This window comes from Cotesia typhae, unplaced genomic scaffold (genome assembly GCF_013202065.1).
Source record: "Cotesia typhae breed Kobodo isofemale line unplaced genomic scaffold, CoteBio_Ctyphae contig_43, whole genome shotgun sequence".
Classification (NCBI taxonomy): Eukaryota; Metazoa; Arthropoda; class Insecta; order Hymenoptera; family Braconidae; genus Cotesia; species Cotesia typhae.
Window position 1 is genome coordinate 3,956,829 of NW_027423752.1, and position 15,136 is coordinate 3,971,964.

The following is a 15,136-nucleotide window of genomic DNA, read 5'->3' on the forward strand; positions in this document are numbered from 1 at the left end:
TAGGCGCAGGAAAGGACGCACACAGGGAAACACTAAACAACAGTGTTATTTAGTAAACACTGAATAATAATACTTCAAATCCCTTTAACACCCCCCTGCCAGAGAATGGTTAATTTTGTAAAATTTAACCATGGGCGAGAACAAACGCGAACTCACAAGCCACATGATCAATTATCACGCACACCCGTGTCTTCAGCTCAAAAAATTTCTAACTATAATGTAAATTATTTATTTTTTTTTTTTTTTGTTTATTTAAAGTCGCATCAACTACTAAGGTCATGAGCGACTTACTGGGGGGGGGGGCCTTTTTAGATTGGAACTCGTTTTTAACTTTTTTGGGCTCAGCAGAATAATACACTTAAATATTGAAAATATTCATTGGTGTACGCCAGACTCGAACCCGTTTCAATGCATTTTGGAAAGCAAGGGTCGAATCCGATAGGCTACTGCGCGCCTTAATGTAAATTATTGTTGTATCTACTTAAATCATAATTTTACCCCCTCCTCCCCCTTGCCATAAAGTATAGGGATAATTGCAAGGTACAGGGTGATCTATTCTACGATTCTCGCAACACTTCGCTCCTACAATAACATGGAACTTCCCAACGCGAATCTACGAAATGATTTGATAATTCATATTGATTGCCGAATCTACTGCCCCGCATAAACCTCCGAGGATCTACTTTACTGTACGCATAACAATTGTACACAAGGTTATATGCGTAAGAAGATGGACGGTCATATTTCTCTCTCTGACTCACCTGGTCAGGATACTCGACGCAAGTCCTACGTCTTTTAGTCAATCTAGTCTCTAACGCAGACTTGACCACGCAAAGTCAAACGCTGACTTACCCGAGTCATTAGCGCTTCTATTCGTATTACCTCGTGTGCCTTGGGAAAAATCGGCGACGTTACTCGAAACCGAAGACGTTCTCGAAGTCTTGGTCTTCTTAAAGGGTCGTCTCCTCCTACGACGTCTCCTCTTCTTGACAACTTCGGACTTCGAACCACTTGAACAGTCTATCTGGTTACTTGAATCTGAACTGTCGATGTGCTCACTTCTCTCGACGTGTTTCCACGATTTGTGTACCTCGTAGTTAAATTGTGCACAGCCTCGTCGCTGCTCGTACTACCGTTGCTGGACTTTATTGAACTATTACGAAACCTCCTACGACGCCTCTTAAATACATTATTATTTGGGTCCTTGAGAGGCATTGACTCTCTACTAAGATCCTCTGTATCACAATTGACTTCTGAACCACCTTGACTTGTTGATTTCCCGCCACTTGTCACTCAGTTTGTATTTTCTTGACTGGATACTCTCGTCGTCATTTTATCCATAATTACTCGTTAAAGTTTAGCGAAGCATCCTCTATTTTCGACTCCAACATTCGTGCGGTGACATCCAAGTCTCGACGTGTCACGAATTCGTCCGCAGATGACTCAAAATTTACAGGTTTGCCATCATTGTCTATCGGTGGGCCTGTTGTATAACTCACATGATTCAGCAACACTCCATCCACTGTGGGACTCGGGTCATTTACGAGTTCACCTTGGTGTGCTGAATACGAGCCATCACTGTTCAACACCTTCTCCTCTGAGATACTCGGGTCAGTCACGAAAATCTTCTTTGAAGACTCAATGTCTACTTTCATAACTAAGAACTCAGAAATACCGTTAAGAAATTTGAAATTGATAATTAGGGAAAGGTGACTAATTAATTTAATAATTGAAGTCGTCCTACACGTAACGGGGTGTAGGACTCACCCGGGCTTTAAGGCAGAACTGTTATCTTGTAGGTGAGCTCACGATTTATGGTGTTCATGGTTTTTATCACCTCGGTCGCGATTTACAAGAGTGGCTACTAATTAAACAGTTGGTTCTTTTTAATGAGGTGACAATACGCGGTAATGTGTATTCTTCGGCCACGAGTGAGTTGTCGCGTAGTCCAGATTGCTATTCCCTAAATGTACAAGCGCTGCACTTTTCGGCAGGAATGGGAGGCCCTATATTATAGACGGTATGTCGGATATAACATATTTATATTAAATTCAAATTTCACTTAAAATATTCCATTGTTACTATTAATGTATATTGCCGATCGGCGCTCTTTTGCAATAAATAAATAAGTAAATAAATAATTACTTGGTCAAAAAGCATCCCAGTATTTTGTTTAAAATTTAAATATTGGCTTATCTTACATATTTTTAAGAGACGCTTTCTCACATTACAGTTTCATAAATTTCTTCTGAGAAAATAAAAATTTCTAAAATTTTCATTCGAATTGAGAAACAAATGGGCATTTTCTATTAATTTTTTGTTAATCTCATCATGATGATAGGATGAAGAAATTGTTTCGAGAAATTGTGTTTTTTTTTCTTCATTGGTTAATACGCGACTTAACGAGTTTTTAACTAAAATTTCAGTTTTTTCATGTCACGAGATTTTTACTTTGGTTAGGTTTACAAATGACATGTTTACAGTCGATTTAATTTAAATAGATACTTTATTTATTTATTTTCTTACAATCATCAAAATCTAGTATCTACACAGATATGTTATTCATTACTCTTAGAAAAGTACTGCAGATTTGAAACACTTAACTTACTGAATATTCTACTTTTAACAGCATGCAGAGTAAACTCCGGACAACTTCGTCCTCCAATTTTATTCATCTGCAAAATTTCAATTATTACTCTTTAAATTAATAAAACACATATTAAGCGTGATATGTCAACGCGTATACAGAAGTCGCCAGTCATTGGGAATACAACACCAGGAAATCTATACATCATCCAAAATATTGAAAAAACTACCAACCAAGAACAATAACTGTACACCAATTTCTCCCACATTTTTATCATTAATATATATATATATATATATATATATATATATATATATATATATATATGTATGTATGTATTTAAATATGTATTTTTTAATTATCTTTATAATTATTATCAAGTTCACAATCGAATCATCGAGTCTACATATTTTGGGAATTTTAAGCAGTCAAATTTATCCTTATTCACAAAATATTTTTTTAGCAGTTGATATCTTCATTTTTCATAAATACATTAGGATTATTATAATTATTATGCATGATTTTTTTAAACATGATACGTATATTATGTATGGTCAATTAGTTTACATTATAACTTATTAATTATTCATTATTTTATCACAACAATAGCCGCCAGGGCTTTTATGCATACAGTTAATCATTAATCATAAAATATTATTATTTCTTCATAAATCGATTACTTTTTCATTGTTTGAACCGCAACGCCATCTCTATCCAGCACCAAAAAATAAACTTTATAATATCATTAAACTCAATAGATTTTACATCGAGTTATCCGATATTTAAAAACTTAATATTATTTATCATTATGATTATCATTGATTATATATTTACCATTATTATCATTTAATTAATTAAATACTACTACTCTATCTATGTTTTCATAAATTATTATCGTTATTATTGTTATTATTATAGTACACAAATAACTAACCTCTAAATTATTTATTTCTTCAATAATTCTCACTCTTTCGCTGTCAAAATTTCGCTCTTTTCTAAAAATAAGGCCTTCCCATTTTATATAAATTTAATTAATATTGCATATAATTAGTAATTACAGTAAATACATTCATATATATTAATATTAATATTTATATTAATAATCTTCAAATAGAAGTAACCAATATGGGTGTTGATTATCCCAGGGGCTCTGAAGTATTGTCACAAGCAAAGCATTTGTTTTAAGAAAATAAAGGAAACTTTCGAAAAAATAACGAGGCATGGAAAAATATTGTCTCGTTTTTTTCTTCTCTTCTTGTTATAAATACTTGTCATGTTACAATTTATAGTTATTAATTACTGATGTGATATGAGTCCACCATTGATCTGTCTAAGGCAAGCAGTTTTAGGACCTTGGGTCCTAATCCTCGTAGTATTTTTTCCTCTGTATATGTTGCTGGAGGTCGAAATAATTTTTCTGTCAGGCATGTTGTTTTTGTATGTTGACAGGAAGGTGATTTACATGAAGGACTTGTTTGGATTTATTTTGAGGTTATTCAGTATCCAAAATAATTATTAAGCCTCCGCAATTAGCGGTTGTTGATACAGCTTCATCTGAAAATTATTTAAGGATAATTATCGGGTCGTTAATTATTGTTTTATTGAGTTATTGGTTGAAAGGCATAGTTATAAGCATATACTGCCATCTATTTTGGTCGGTTTCAATTACCTTGCGGTTTTCGTGGGTTGTTTCTGTATTATTAATTAGAATTAGTTGTTCCTTTAGAAATTTGAAATTGGGTTATAATTTCATTAATAATTCTAGGAAAATTATGATTTTTAAGTTCCTGCTATAAAAATCCATAACTGTCAAAAAATAACTTTTAAACTAATGCATTGATCGATTCCAAAATCTCATCAGCTTTTAACCTCAAAATATAATGTCAATTGCTTTAAACCCCATCAAAATCGGTTCATTCGTTGTCGAAAAATTTCAACAGAAGTAATTTCCTTATATAACTTTAATATTTCTTCTGGGATTATTTAGCAAGTAAAAAAAAATTTCTTGTGCTTAAAGAATTGCTTCACCTGCCACAAACCGCATCAAAATCGGTCGATTCGCTTAAGAGATATGATTGTTGAAAAATTTGGAAAAACTTTTTTTTTTAAATAACTTCAAAATTTGTTCTCAGATCGTTTTTGACGTTAAAACTTTACTTCCGGTACTTAAAAAATTGCGTCAAATCCCGCTAAGCTCGTCAAAATCGGTCGATTGGTTCGTGAGATATTGAATTTAAAAAAAAAATGAAAAATTAACAAATTAGTACAATGGTTGACCCTAGACGGAACAAAAATTACTTTTGCTGCAACAGGATTTTTCTGCAGCTGCAACAAATCGATCATTGATTTTCTTAACGGGAAGTTGAAAAAATGAACAAATTTTTTTTCAAAAGTTTTTTTTAAAGTATTTTTTTTTTTTTTCAATATATTATTTTTTTTTCTTTTCTTGCAACTCCTAAATAAGGGAAAGTTATGTAAATACTAATGAACCCTGATTAAAAAAATGAATTAAAAAGTATTGGAAATAACGAAATTTGAATTCTTTCCAATACTTCTGAATACTTTAAACACTTTTGAATTCTTTATCTTATGGAAAATTAACATTGTCAATCGGTTTGAATTCTTTTTTTTTAATCAGGGGAAGTGACAGCAAGTTGAAAGTTGTTTTCATTTTAATTGTAAAAAATTGTTCAAATGATTTTTGGTTTTTTTATCAAAAACAGATAAAATATAAGTAATACTTATTAAGTATGCCGTAAAAATCAAACGTAAGTTGTACCCTTAAAAATCATCACTACGATTTTATTTTAAAGCTTCAGAATCGATTTTCATAAATAATTATTAAAATATTTACCTGCTATTGATACAACTGAGACTAATAGGAAGTCGTTCTGTAGGTATTGGTTGAATATGATTAGTAACACTATCAAGTAACGGATACCATTGTGTTTGTGGTTCGCGAGGACTCTCCAACATCGATGACCAGTGTTCTTTTCCGATGCCTATCGCATTCGATCCTATTGCCGTGCATCCCATCAATTCATTCGACCCGATTCTGTTGTTACATAAATTATCAATATCACATCGTGATTTCTTTGTTACATATATTAACAATTAATAAAATGAACAATCACTAATGACTCACCTATCGTAATCAATAACTTTAACAATTAATACTACGTCATCGATATTCTCTGCTGGAATATCAAACACCATATTTTCATTGTAAATTGGAGACAGTGTATTTTTTTTCACCGTTGTCTTCTTCTTTTTTATTCTCTTCCCTTGGCAAAATAATGAAACTTTTACATACGGGTCTGAAAAATTATAATTTATTGTTCATTAATAAATCGATAAATTCATTTCGGCTTTCATAATTCAAAATACAGTAACTCCCGAATTCTTAAACTTGATTTTTTTTCAGTATTTTTGCACTTTTTAGTACTAAAAGTAGACAATTATATATTTCTTACTTTTTTTTATCCAAATATTTTTGTCAATATTTTTCTGTCTAACAATTTTTTTTTTATCAATGTAGAGTGTAAATTGATTCTTACAAAGCAAGTTTAAAAAAATCTCAGAGTTAATGTGCTTCAAAGTGGAGCATCTGAATTAATATAAGTAAACTCAAAAAAATTTTTTTAATTTACTCCCCATTGAATTCTTTATCATTACAAGTTCATCTAAGAGTAAATACCTGATTTCCCTGTGATATCCATAGCTTTTAAATTTCTAGCTTTAACAACAGTGAGCGTAAGTCGTCCTGCCGTTGGAAGATAACAAAGCGACAACATCAGCTCCCCTAAATTAACTTTATCCTATAATATAAATCAAGAATATAATTATAATGGAATTATTCGTTTTCATTTAGCTTTCATTCATTACTTAACGACTACTCATTCTTATTCTAATTTATTACATTAAGATAACTAGATAAAAGATGTGATATTTTATTTTTTTTAGGTCATTTTTACTCATTGAAAGATCATTTTGAAAAATACTTATGGAACGAGGTCCAAGCCAGGAGTCGAACCTCGATATCCGCGATTGCATGTTAGGTACCATACTTATCAAGCTACTTTTTCGGTGGACGAAGAATTGGATAGCTTAATAGGTAGAGTATCCAACAAATGAAATAGGTAGTTATTTTTAAGATAATTTTTTCACATATCTTATCCTATAATCAACAGATAAACAATTTAATTCTATTATTATGTTCACATTCATTTTATTAATAAGTTTTGGTCAAAAAATTGCTTATTTGTTTATATTAAATATTTATGATTGAAGTGATTCTTCATAACAATTCGGAAAACGTTGTCGATGTCCCTGAAGAACCTGTAATAAATACTGCACCTGTTCTTCATCTTTACTTAGGCAGCAGTTATGTTCTTCCATTAATGCAATACTCCGTTTAGCAACGTCGTTCGTTACTTTTAAAGTTTTGAAAAATTCCAGACAATTTTTGAAGCTGTCATCATTGATCTACGTAGAAATATCTTTTTCGATGAAATCAGAGGGTGTAATATACTATGATCGTATATGTAATTGAGAAGTGGATTTGAATGGTTTGCTTTGAAGTTATTTTTATTATGTACCCAAATGTGTATTTTTCAGCAGCAAAATAAATTTCTTTGGAAAAAAATATTAGGAAAACGGTTGACATTAAAAGCCATTTCTGCAACTTCCCGCTAATTCCATACTTAAGCGCTCAAAATTGCACTTATTACATTTTTCAGCTTTTCGAGCTCAAAAATATACAAGTCCGAATTAGTTCAAAATCACAGGAAATCGAAGTTTGATGGAACTCTTTAAAACGCTACTAGTTTGGTTTCAATCGGTCAAGCCGCACAGTAAAAAATTTTCCGTCATTGCGTCAAAAATTCTCCGTGTCAAATATTTTAGTGTCAAATATCTAACACTTTTTTATGTCAATTTAACATAATACAATTGTGTTATTAGTTCGCATTTTTTCTAACACAAAAAAAGTGTTATCTTATAAAAAAAGTAACATTTCAAAACTGTCATTATAAAATCAACATTTAAGTTGTGTTGATTTTACATAAACATGTGTCAGAAACTGCTCTCTACTTTTTTAGGCGAGATAAACGCCGCCATCTCGTACATTCCACATCTCTCATACAAACATCAAAAAAATTTTGTTTTACAAAATTTTTATTTTTGTTAAAAGTATATTTTAAAAATATTCAAGTGATTATTAAATTTAATGTTTTATTGGTGGAAAGTGATTTGAGTGTATCAACCGTAAATGTCAATTTAATTTAGTGTGAAATGTTTTTAATAAAAATGATTAACCTCCAAAGCCTTTATATTTTTTGTTTAACGTTTACGTTCTTCAAAATATAAAACAGTTTTTTAATTAATATAATTATTTTACAATATTGTTTAGATGATATTGAAATTGGCAGATATCTATTTAGAAAAATTATGAAACTTACGAAAAAGAATTGGTTATTTTAATTGATTATTTCATGTAAATAATTATTTTACTATTTTATAATAAAACCGTAAAAAAATGTCCTGTTGCTACAATGTTTATTTCAACGAATTATCAATAAATCCCTTTATTGATACAAAAGTTCCACATATTTGATAACTTGAATATTTTTTATTGAAAATAATTGAGGTTAAGCATTATCGTTACGTTAATCTAGAGAGATCACTTCTTAACATTTTATTGTGTTAATATTCGACACTTACAAGTGTCAAAAATCTTCGGATGAACCATGGATTATTTTGACATAAGTTTATGTAACATTTAACACAGAAATGTGTTATTTTTTTTAACATAAAACATTTACGTTAAAATGACACAAAATTTATGTTAAATTTTTTTTGACACATATTTTTGTGTTAAAAATGACGCAAAATTTTTTACTGTGAGTTCAACACACACACACACACACACACACACACACACACACACACACACACACACATATATATATATATATATATATATATATATATATATATATATATATATATATATATACAGACATATAGTCAACATCCGTTGGAAACTTGATTTTCGAAAAACGGGGTAAAACCAATAACTTCCCCACTTTTGAATTTTCTTAGCGGAAAGTAAAAAAAAAAAAAGTAGAGCATCCGACATGTCAGCGTGAAAATTCAGGTTCGACTCCCGGCTTGGTTCTGGATCTTTGAATTTTTTTCAAGATCTTCTTTGCTACCAATGAGTGGAGATTGTCTTAAGAAATAAAATACTATTTATCTGGATATTATACCCAATATGTTAGAATTAAAATCAGTAGTTGTGAAGTAATAACTAAAAGCCAAATTAAAACATATGATTTCATTAAAAATCGAGAATTCAAAAATTTAATACAATTTCTAAAAAATATAAGCATACATATATTAATGATACTATTGAAAAAAATTTTAAGAATTGAAAAGTGTGTTACCTGCGTCGCACAAAGTATGTCCATGGTGTATTCAATTTCTTGTTCTAAATCAGTGCAGTCCAACAACCCCTTGAGTACCACCTGTCCGATCAAATCGTGACGGGAAAAGCGATCGAAGTCGTACACGGAAAACTGCAGATATCTGTCGCGCAACTCTTCATAAGATACGCTGAAAAGTATTCAAATTTCGAGTTTAAGATTCATTGGAAATAAAATTTGTGAGTTTCTTACCTAAAGATAAAAGTTTCATTGAAAACAGGGTTTAAGTTTTTGCGATGAACTTTTGTTTGGAACTTTCGCTTCCTTTCTGGTAAAAGATAGATTTTTACGTAAGGGTCGCTGCTTCCTGTGACATCTTTTATGGGCAATCCACGAGCTTGCAAAACCTGAAAACAAAATTATTATCGAGGTCGTAACTTCTAATCTATAAACTTTAAAAACGTGGAAAAAAAAATTTTTTTATATTTATAAAATTTACATATTTAGGACTTTTAAATTTTCATCATTTCGGTTTTTTTTAACTTCCCGCTAAGAAAATCGAAGATTTTTAAAAATCGGGAAGTTATTGTTTTCACCCCGTTTTGCCAAAATTGAGTTTTCATCAGATCTCGACGTTTTAAGGTCTCAGGAAGCTTCCCTGACTACTCCCGCGATGTTCTCTCTCTCTCTCTCTCTCTCTCTCTCTCTCTCTCTCTCTCTCTCTCTCTCTCTCTTGTAAGTACATAAACACGCTAAATTTTTCACTCTATCTTTAGAACATTTTTCTGCTTAAAATTGCCCCCGGGCATTTTTGGTTTCAGAAATATTGCAAGCAACAAATTGCAATCTGCAGATTAACATATAAATTTTACTTATTTGTTCGTTGTGGATTGCAAAATAATTAAATATTTATTTCTCATCATTGAAGAGGTTAAGTCGACAGTGGTTATTGTGTGCAGTGGGCTGTTAGCCAAATTAGCGTCAGTTGATGTCAACTTACACTTGAAGTTTACCAGATTTGAAAGATATCATCAATTTGATATCTACTCCGTCGGTAAATTGTTATCAACTTGTTTCTGGGCATCAAATCGCTACTACTCAACAACTTATAAGATCTACAGTGTGTACCACAAGATAGTTTAAGTGACAATACTTATCACTGGTTATTTACTTGGACATTTACCTTTTACTTTACCTTATGTATATCGAGAAGGTTTAAGTGACAATAAAATAACTGGTTATTTTTCTTGGTTCTGATTGGTAATTTGAAACCTCGCACTAAATTGTCTGATCACCTTACAGAAATTTTATTTCAAATCTTCTGGTTATGCCATTAGTGTCTGACACATGTGTTAGATGCAAGAGACCTGTCAAATCATCTGTTATTTGTAACACTTGTCAACAACATTTTCATCCTGGTTGTGTACGTGATTTTGTAAAAACAGGCCGCTTACTGATTGTTGCATAAAACAATTCAACTATCTCCTGGGAAATTTAGATGCAAAAACGAGACTTGCTTCACTAAAATCTACCAGCTCCAACACCTCTTCAGTTTCAAGTTTCAAATCCGCGAGATCTTCTACATCTGAGCGTGTGTCTGCAGGTCGATTATCGGTCTCATCTCTGAAGTCTCCAACGACACCAATTTCACCACTATCACCTACTTCTGACTCAGCATTCGTATCACCTGTTGTATCTCCAAAAATGGCGCAGTTACCAGTAGGTTGGGCAGATAAGTCTCTCGATCAAAAATTAACAGCAATGATGGAGAGATTCTGTAGTCTGGAAGTCTCAACGAATGCAAGATTTGAAAAGCTAGATGCTAAGTTACTAGAAGTTCAACAGTCCCAAGACTCTATTGCTGCGAATCAGGAAAGGCTAACTGCCAATATTAAGGCAAACGCTGCATCAATCATCAAGCTCAGTTCAGATCTTGAAAATCTTAGAGATCAAACAAAAAATGAAATGGCTGCGGTAACTGAGAAATTGTTACTCCTTGGAAATTCAACTCCTGTTGCATCTTCTTCCTCTCAGGTATCAGAGAGCTCTGCCGAATTAGTCATATCGGGTATTCCCGATTCGGTAGCGAATAACCAAACACCAGATGATATCTGTACAGCTGTCCTAACGAATTTGAGTTTGCCAAATCTAACTGGCTGCATCTTAAATGCTCGTAAATTTGAGAATAAAAACAAGCAAGTGCGAGATCAAACTAGGCCTGCCTCTCACTCTTTTATAATTTCAATGATGTCGATCCAAGCTCGTAACTTTGTTGTCAATAAGAAGCGTCAGTCTGGCAATCTTCCGGTAAAGAAGGTTTTTCCTACGCAAGTCGATGATGCATTCAAGGGATCTATTTATGTTAATGAATTTTTTCTGCCAGAAACCCTTCAACTTTTACTCAAAACTAAGGAGAAGGCTAAAACTGCTAAATACAAGTTTGTTTGGGCGAGAAATGGGCAAATCTTTGCAAAGAAAGATGAGAACTCTGAAAGACTAGTTATAAATTGTGAATCTGATCTTATGAAACTTGATTAATGCTTAGATAATTCAACAAATAATTCTCCTAATAACTTAGCTCCACCATTAAATATACTCAGTTTAAACATAAATAGTGTTATTGGTCACTTAACTCAGTTTTTAACTTTAGTTAGTGGTAACCCTTATCCGCTAATGGGAAGATCGATCTGAAGATATTGTAAACTCGAGTAGTAGTGAAGTGTTTAAAAATAAATTGTTTGATTATTTGCTAAATTTAGATAATTAAGTTAGAAGTCAAAAACTGGCAATCAAAAACTTTAATAAGACTTTAAAAATTGAGTAGTTAAAGCTTTAGTATAAAATTATTGTTGAATCAATTACATTATTTTTATTTTTATCTATTATATTATTTTTATTTTGATATATTTCTAATTAGATTAGATTAAGTTTTTGTACTTACATATACATACTTTACTATATTTTATATTTTATGTAAATATTTTGTATTTAATATTGCCATCTGGCCTGTGCCTTGGCATGAATAAATCATTAATCAATCAATCAATCTCTCTCTCTTCAAAAATAAAATTTTTGACCATTTGTTGAACTTGGATTATTAATTTTGTTATTGTAAAGTGATAGGTTCTCTGATAATTACTGTTAGATTCTAAGTGTTAAATTCTCCAACTTTGTTATTTTATCGGCTGTTATAAATTGAATAATTTAGTGAGTATGCTAGTTGAATCAGATAAAATTAATATAAATTTTTATATTAGATCTTTATTATAGTTTATGTACTTATATAATTTTTCTATTATTATTGTATTTGTAAATCATATTGTATTTAAAATTGCCATTTGGCTTGTGCCTTGGCATTAATAAACTATCAATCAATCAATCAATCTCTCTCTCTGTAAGTACATAAACACGCTAATTTTTTGCTCTGTTTTTGCAACATTTTTCTGCTGTAAATTGCCTCCGGCATTTTTTGTTTCAGAAATATTGCAAGCAACAAATTGCAATCTGCAGATTGACATATAAATTTTCCTTATGTGTTCGCTATGGATTGAAAAATAATTAAATATAAATTACTCATCATTGAAGAGGTTAAGTTGACAGTGGTTCTAGTGTACAGTGGATTGTTAGCCAAATTAGCGTCAGTTGATGTCAACTCTCACTTGAAGTTTACCAGTTCTGAAAAATATCATCTATTTGATAACTACTCTGTTGATCTACAGTGTGTGCAACAAGGAGGTTTAAGTGACACTATTCATGACTGGCTAATTACCAAGTGATTTACCATTTACTTTACCTTCTATCAGTGATAACTTGTCAGTAAAGTTCTATCAAATTCTTTCTGACCATTTAATTGTTATGACTTGAGAATTTACAAAGCACCAATAGTGTGTGTACTGAGAAGGTGTAAGTTACACTATAAATAACTGGTTATCTATCTTGTTCTAACTAATAACTTGAAACTTGATATTAAATTGTCTGATCACCTTACAGAAATTTTATTTCAAATCTTCTGGTTATGCCATTAGTGTCTGACACATGTGTTAGATGCAAGAGACCTGTCAAATCATCTGTTATTTGTAACACTTGTCAACAACATTTTCATCCTGGTTGTGCACGTGATTTTGTAAAAAACAGGCCGCTCACTGATTGTTGCAGAAAACAATTCAACTATCTCCTGGGAAATTTAGATGCAAAAACGAGACTTGCTTCACTAAAATCTACCAGCTCCAACACCTCTTCAGTTTCAAGTTTCAAATCCGCGAGATCTTCTACATCTGAGCGTGTGTCTGCAGGTCGATTATCGGTCTCATCTCTGAAGTCTCCAACGACACCAATCTCACCACTATCACCTACTTCTGACTCAGCATTCGTATCACCTGTTGTATCTCCAAAAATGGCGCAGTTACCAGTAGGTTGGGCAGATAAGTCTCTCGATCAAAAATTAACAGCAATGATGAAGAGATTCTGTAGTCTGGAAGTCTCAACGAATGCATGATTTGAAAAGCTAGATGCTAAGTTACTAGAAGTTCAACAGTCCCAAGACTCTATTGCTGCGAATCAGGAAAGGCTAACTGCCAATATTAAGGCAAACGCTGCATCAATCATCAAGCTCAGTTCAGATCTTGAAAATCTTAGAGATCAAACAAAAAATGAAATGGCTGCGGTAACTGAGAAATTGTTACTCCTTGGAAATTCAACTCCTGTTGCATCTTCTTCCTCTCAGGTACCAGAGAGCTCTGCCGAATTAGTCATATCGGGTATTCCCGATTCGGTAGCGAATAACCAAACACCAGATGATATCTGTACAGCCGTCCTAACGAATTTGAGTTTGCCAAATCTAACTGGCTGCATCTTAAATGCTCGTAAATTTGAGAATAAAAACAAGCAAGTGCGAGATCAAATTAGGCCTGCCTCTCACTCTTTTATAATTTCAATGATATCGATCCAAGCTCGTAACTTTGTTGTCAATAAGAAGCGTCAGTCTGGCAATCTTCCGGTAAAGAAGGTTTTTCCTACGCAAGTCGATGATGCATTCAAGGGATCTATTTATGTTAATGAATTTTTTCTGCCAGAAACCCATCGACTTTTACTCAAAACTAAGGAGAAGGCTAAAACTGCTAAATACAAGTTTGTTTGGGCGAGAAATGGGTAAATCTTTGCAAAGAAAGATGAGAACTCTGAAAGACTAGTTATAAATTGTGAATCTGATCTTATGAAACTTGATTAACGCTTAGATAATTCAACAAATAATTCTCCTAATAACTTAGCTCCACCATTAAATATACTCAGTTTAAACATAAATAGTGTTATTGGTCACTTAACTCAGTTTTTAACTTTAGTTAGTGGTAACCCTTATACGCTAATGGGAAGATCTATCTGAAGATATTGTAAACTCGAGTAGTAGTGAAGTGTTTAAAAATAAATTGTTTGATTATTTGCTAAATTTAGATAATTAAGTTAGAAGTCAAAAACTGGCAATCAAAAACTTTAATAAGACTTTAAAAATTGAGTAGTTAAAGCTTTAATATAAAATTATTGTTGAATCTATTACATTATTTTTATTTTTATCTATTATATTATTTTTATTTTGATATATTTCTAATTAGATTAGATTAAGTTTTTGTACTTACATATACATACTTTACTATATTTTATATTTTATGTAAATATTTTGTATTTAATATTGCCATCTGGCCTGTGCCTTGGCAGGAATAAATCATTAATCAATCAATCAATCTGTGTGTGTGTGTGTGTGTGTGTGTGTATGTGTGTATGTGTGTATGTGTGTGTGAACCTCTCATAACTTTTGAACGGCTTGACAGATTCTATCGCGGTTGATGCCAATCGAAAGGGCTTGACTGAGCTTAAATTTTGAACGGCTCGACTGATCAATTCGGAAAACTAATCAGCTCTTAACATTAAAAAACCACGTCGATCGCTACCAAGCCGGTCAAAATCGGTTGATTCGTTCGGGAAATATCGTGAACGAAAGAAATCGAAAAAATGGAATTTTTCAAAAAAAACTCTGAAATGTCTTATCTGATCAATTTATGTTAACATACTGTTCGTAGTACTTAAAGAATTGCATAGATTAGTGCAAACCGCGTAAAAATCGGTTAATTTG

General features: G+C 31.9%; 1 protein-coding gene across 3 annotated transcripts in view; it reads right to left on the reverse strand.

Moving 5' to 3' along the window:
- Positions 1–2,487: 2,487 nt before the first annotated feature.
- LOC141528283 (synaptotagmin-10) overlaps positions 2,488–15,136 on the reverse strand; it is a 49,410-nt gene continuing 36,761 nt past the window's right edge. For all 3 annotated transcript variants that reach the window (XM_074244250.1, XM_074244252.1, XM_074244251.1), the window contains exons 5-10: positions 9,265–9,419; positions 9,034–9,202; positions 6,285–6,405; positions 5,733–5,904; positions 5,442–5,642; positions 2,488–4,141 (exon numbers count right to left, since the gene is read on the reverse strand). In XM_074244250.1, coding sequence (XP_074100351.1) covers positions 4,138–4,141; positions 5,442–5,642; positions 5,733–5,904; positions 6,285–6,405; positions 9,034–9,202; positions 9,265–9,419 — 822 coding nt within the window. In that variant the 3' untranslated portion in view covers positions 2,488–4,137. The remainder of the gene's footprint in view (positions 4,142–5,441; positions 5,643–5,732; positions 5,905–6,284; positions 6,406–9,033; positions 9,203–9,264; positions 9,420–15,136) is intronic.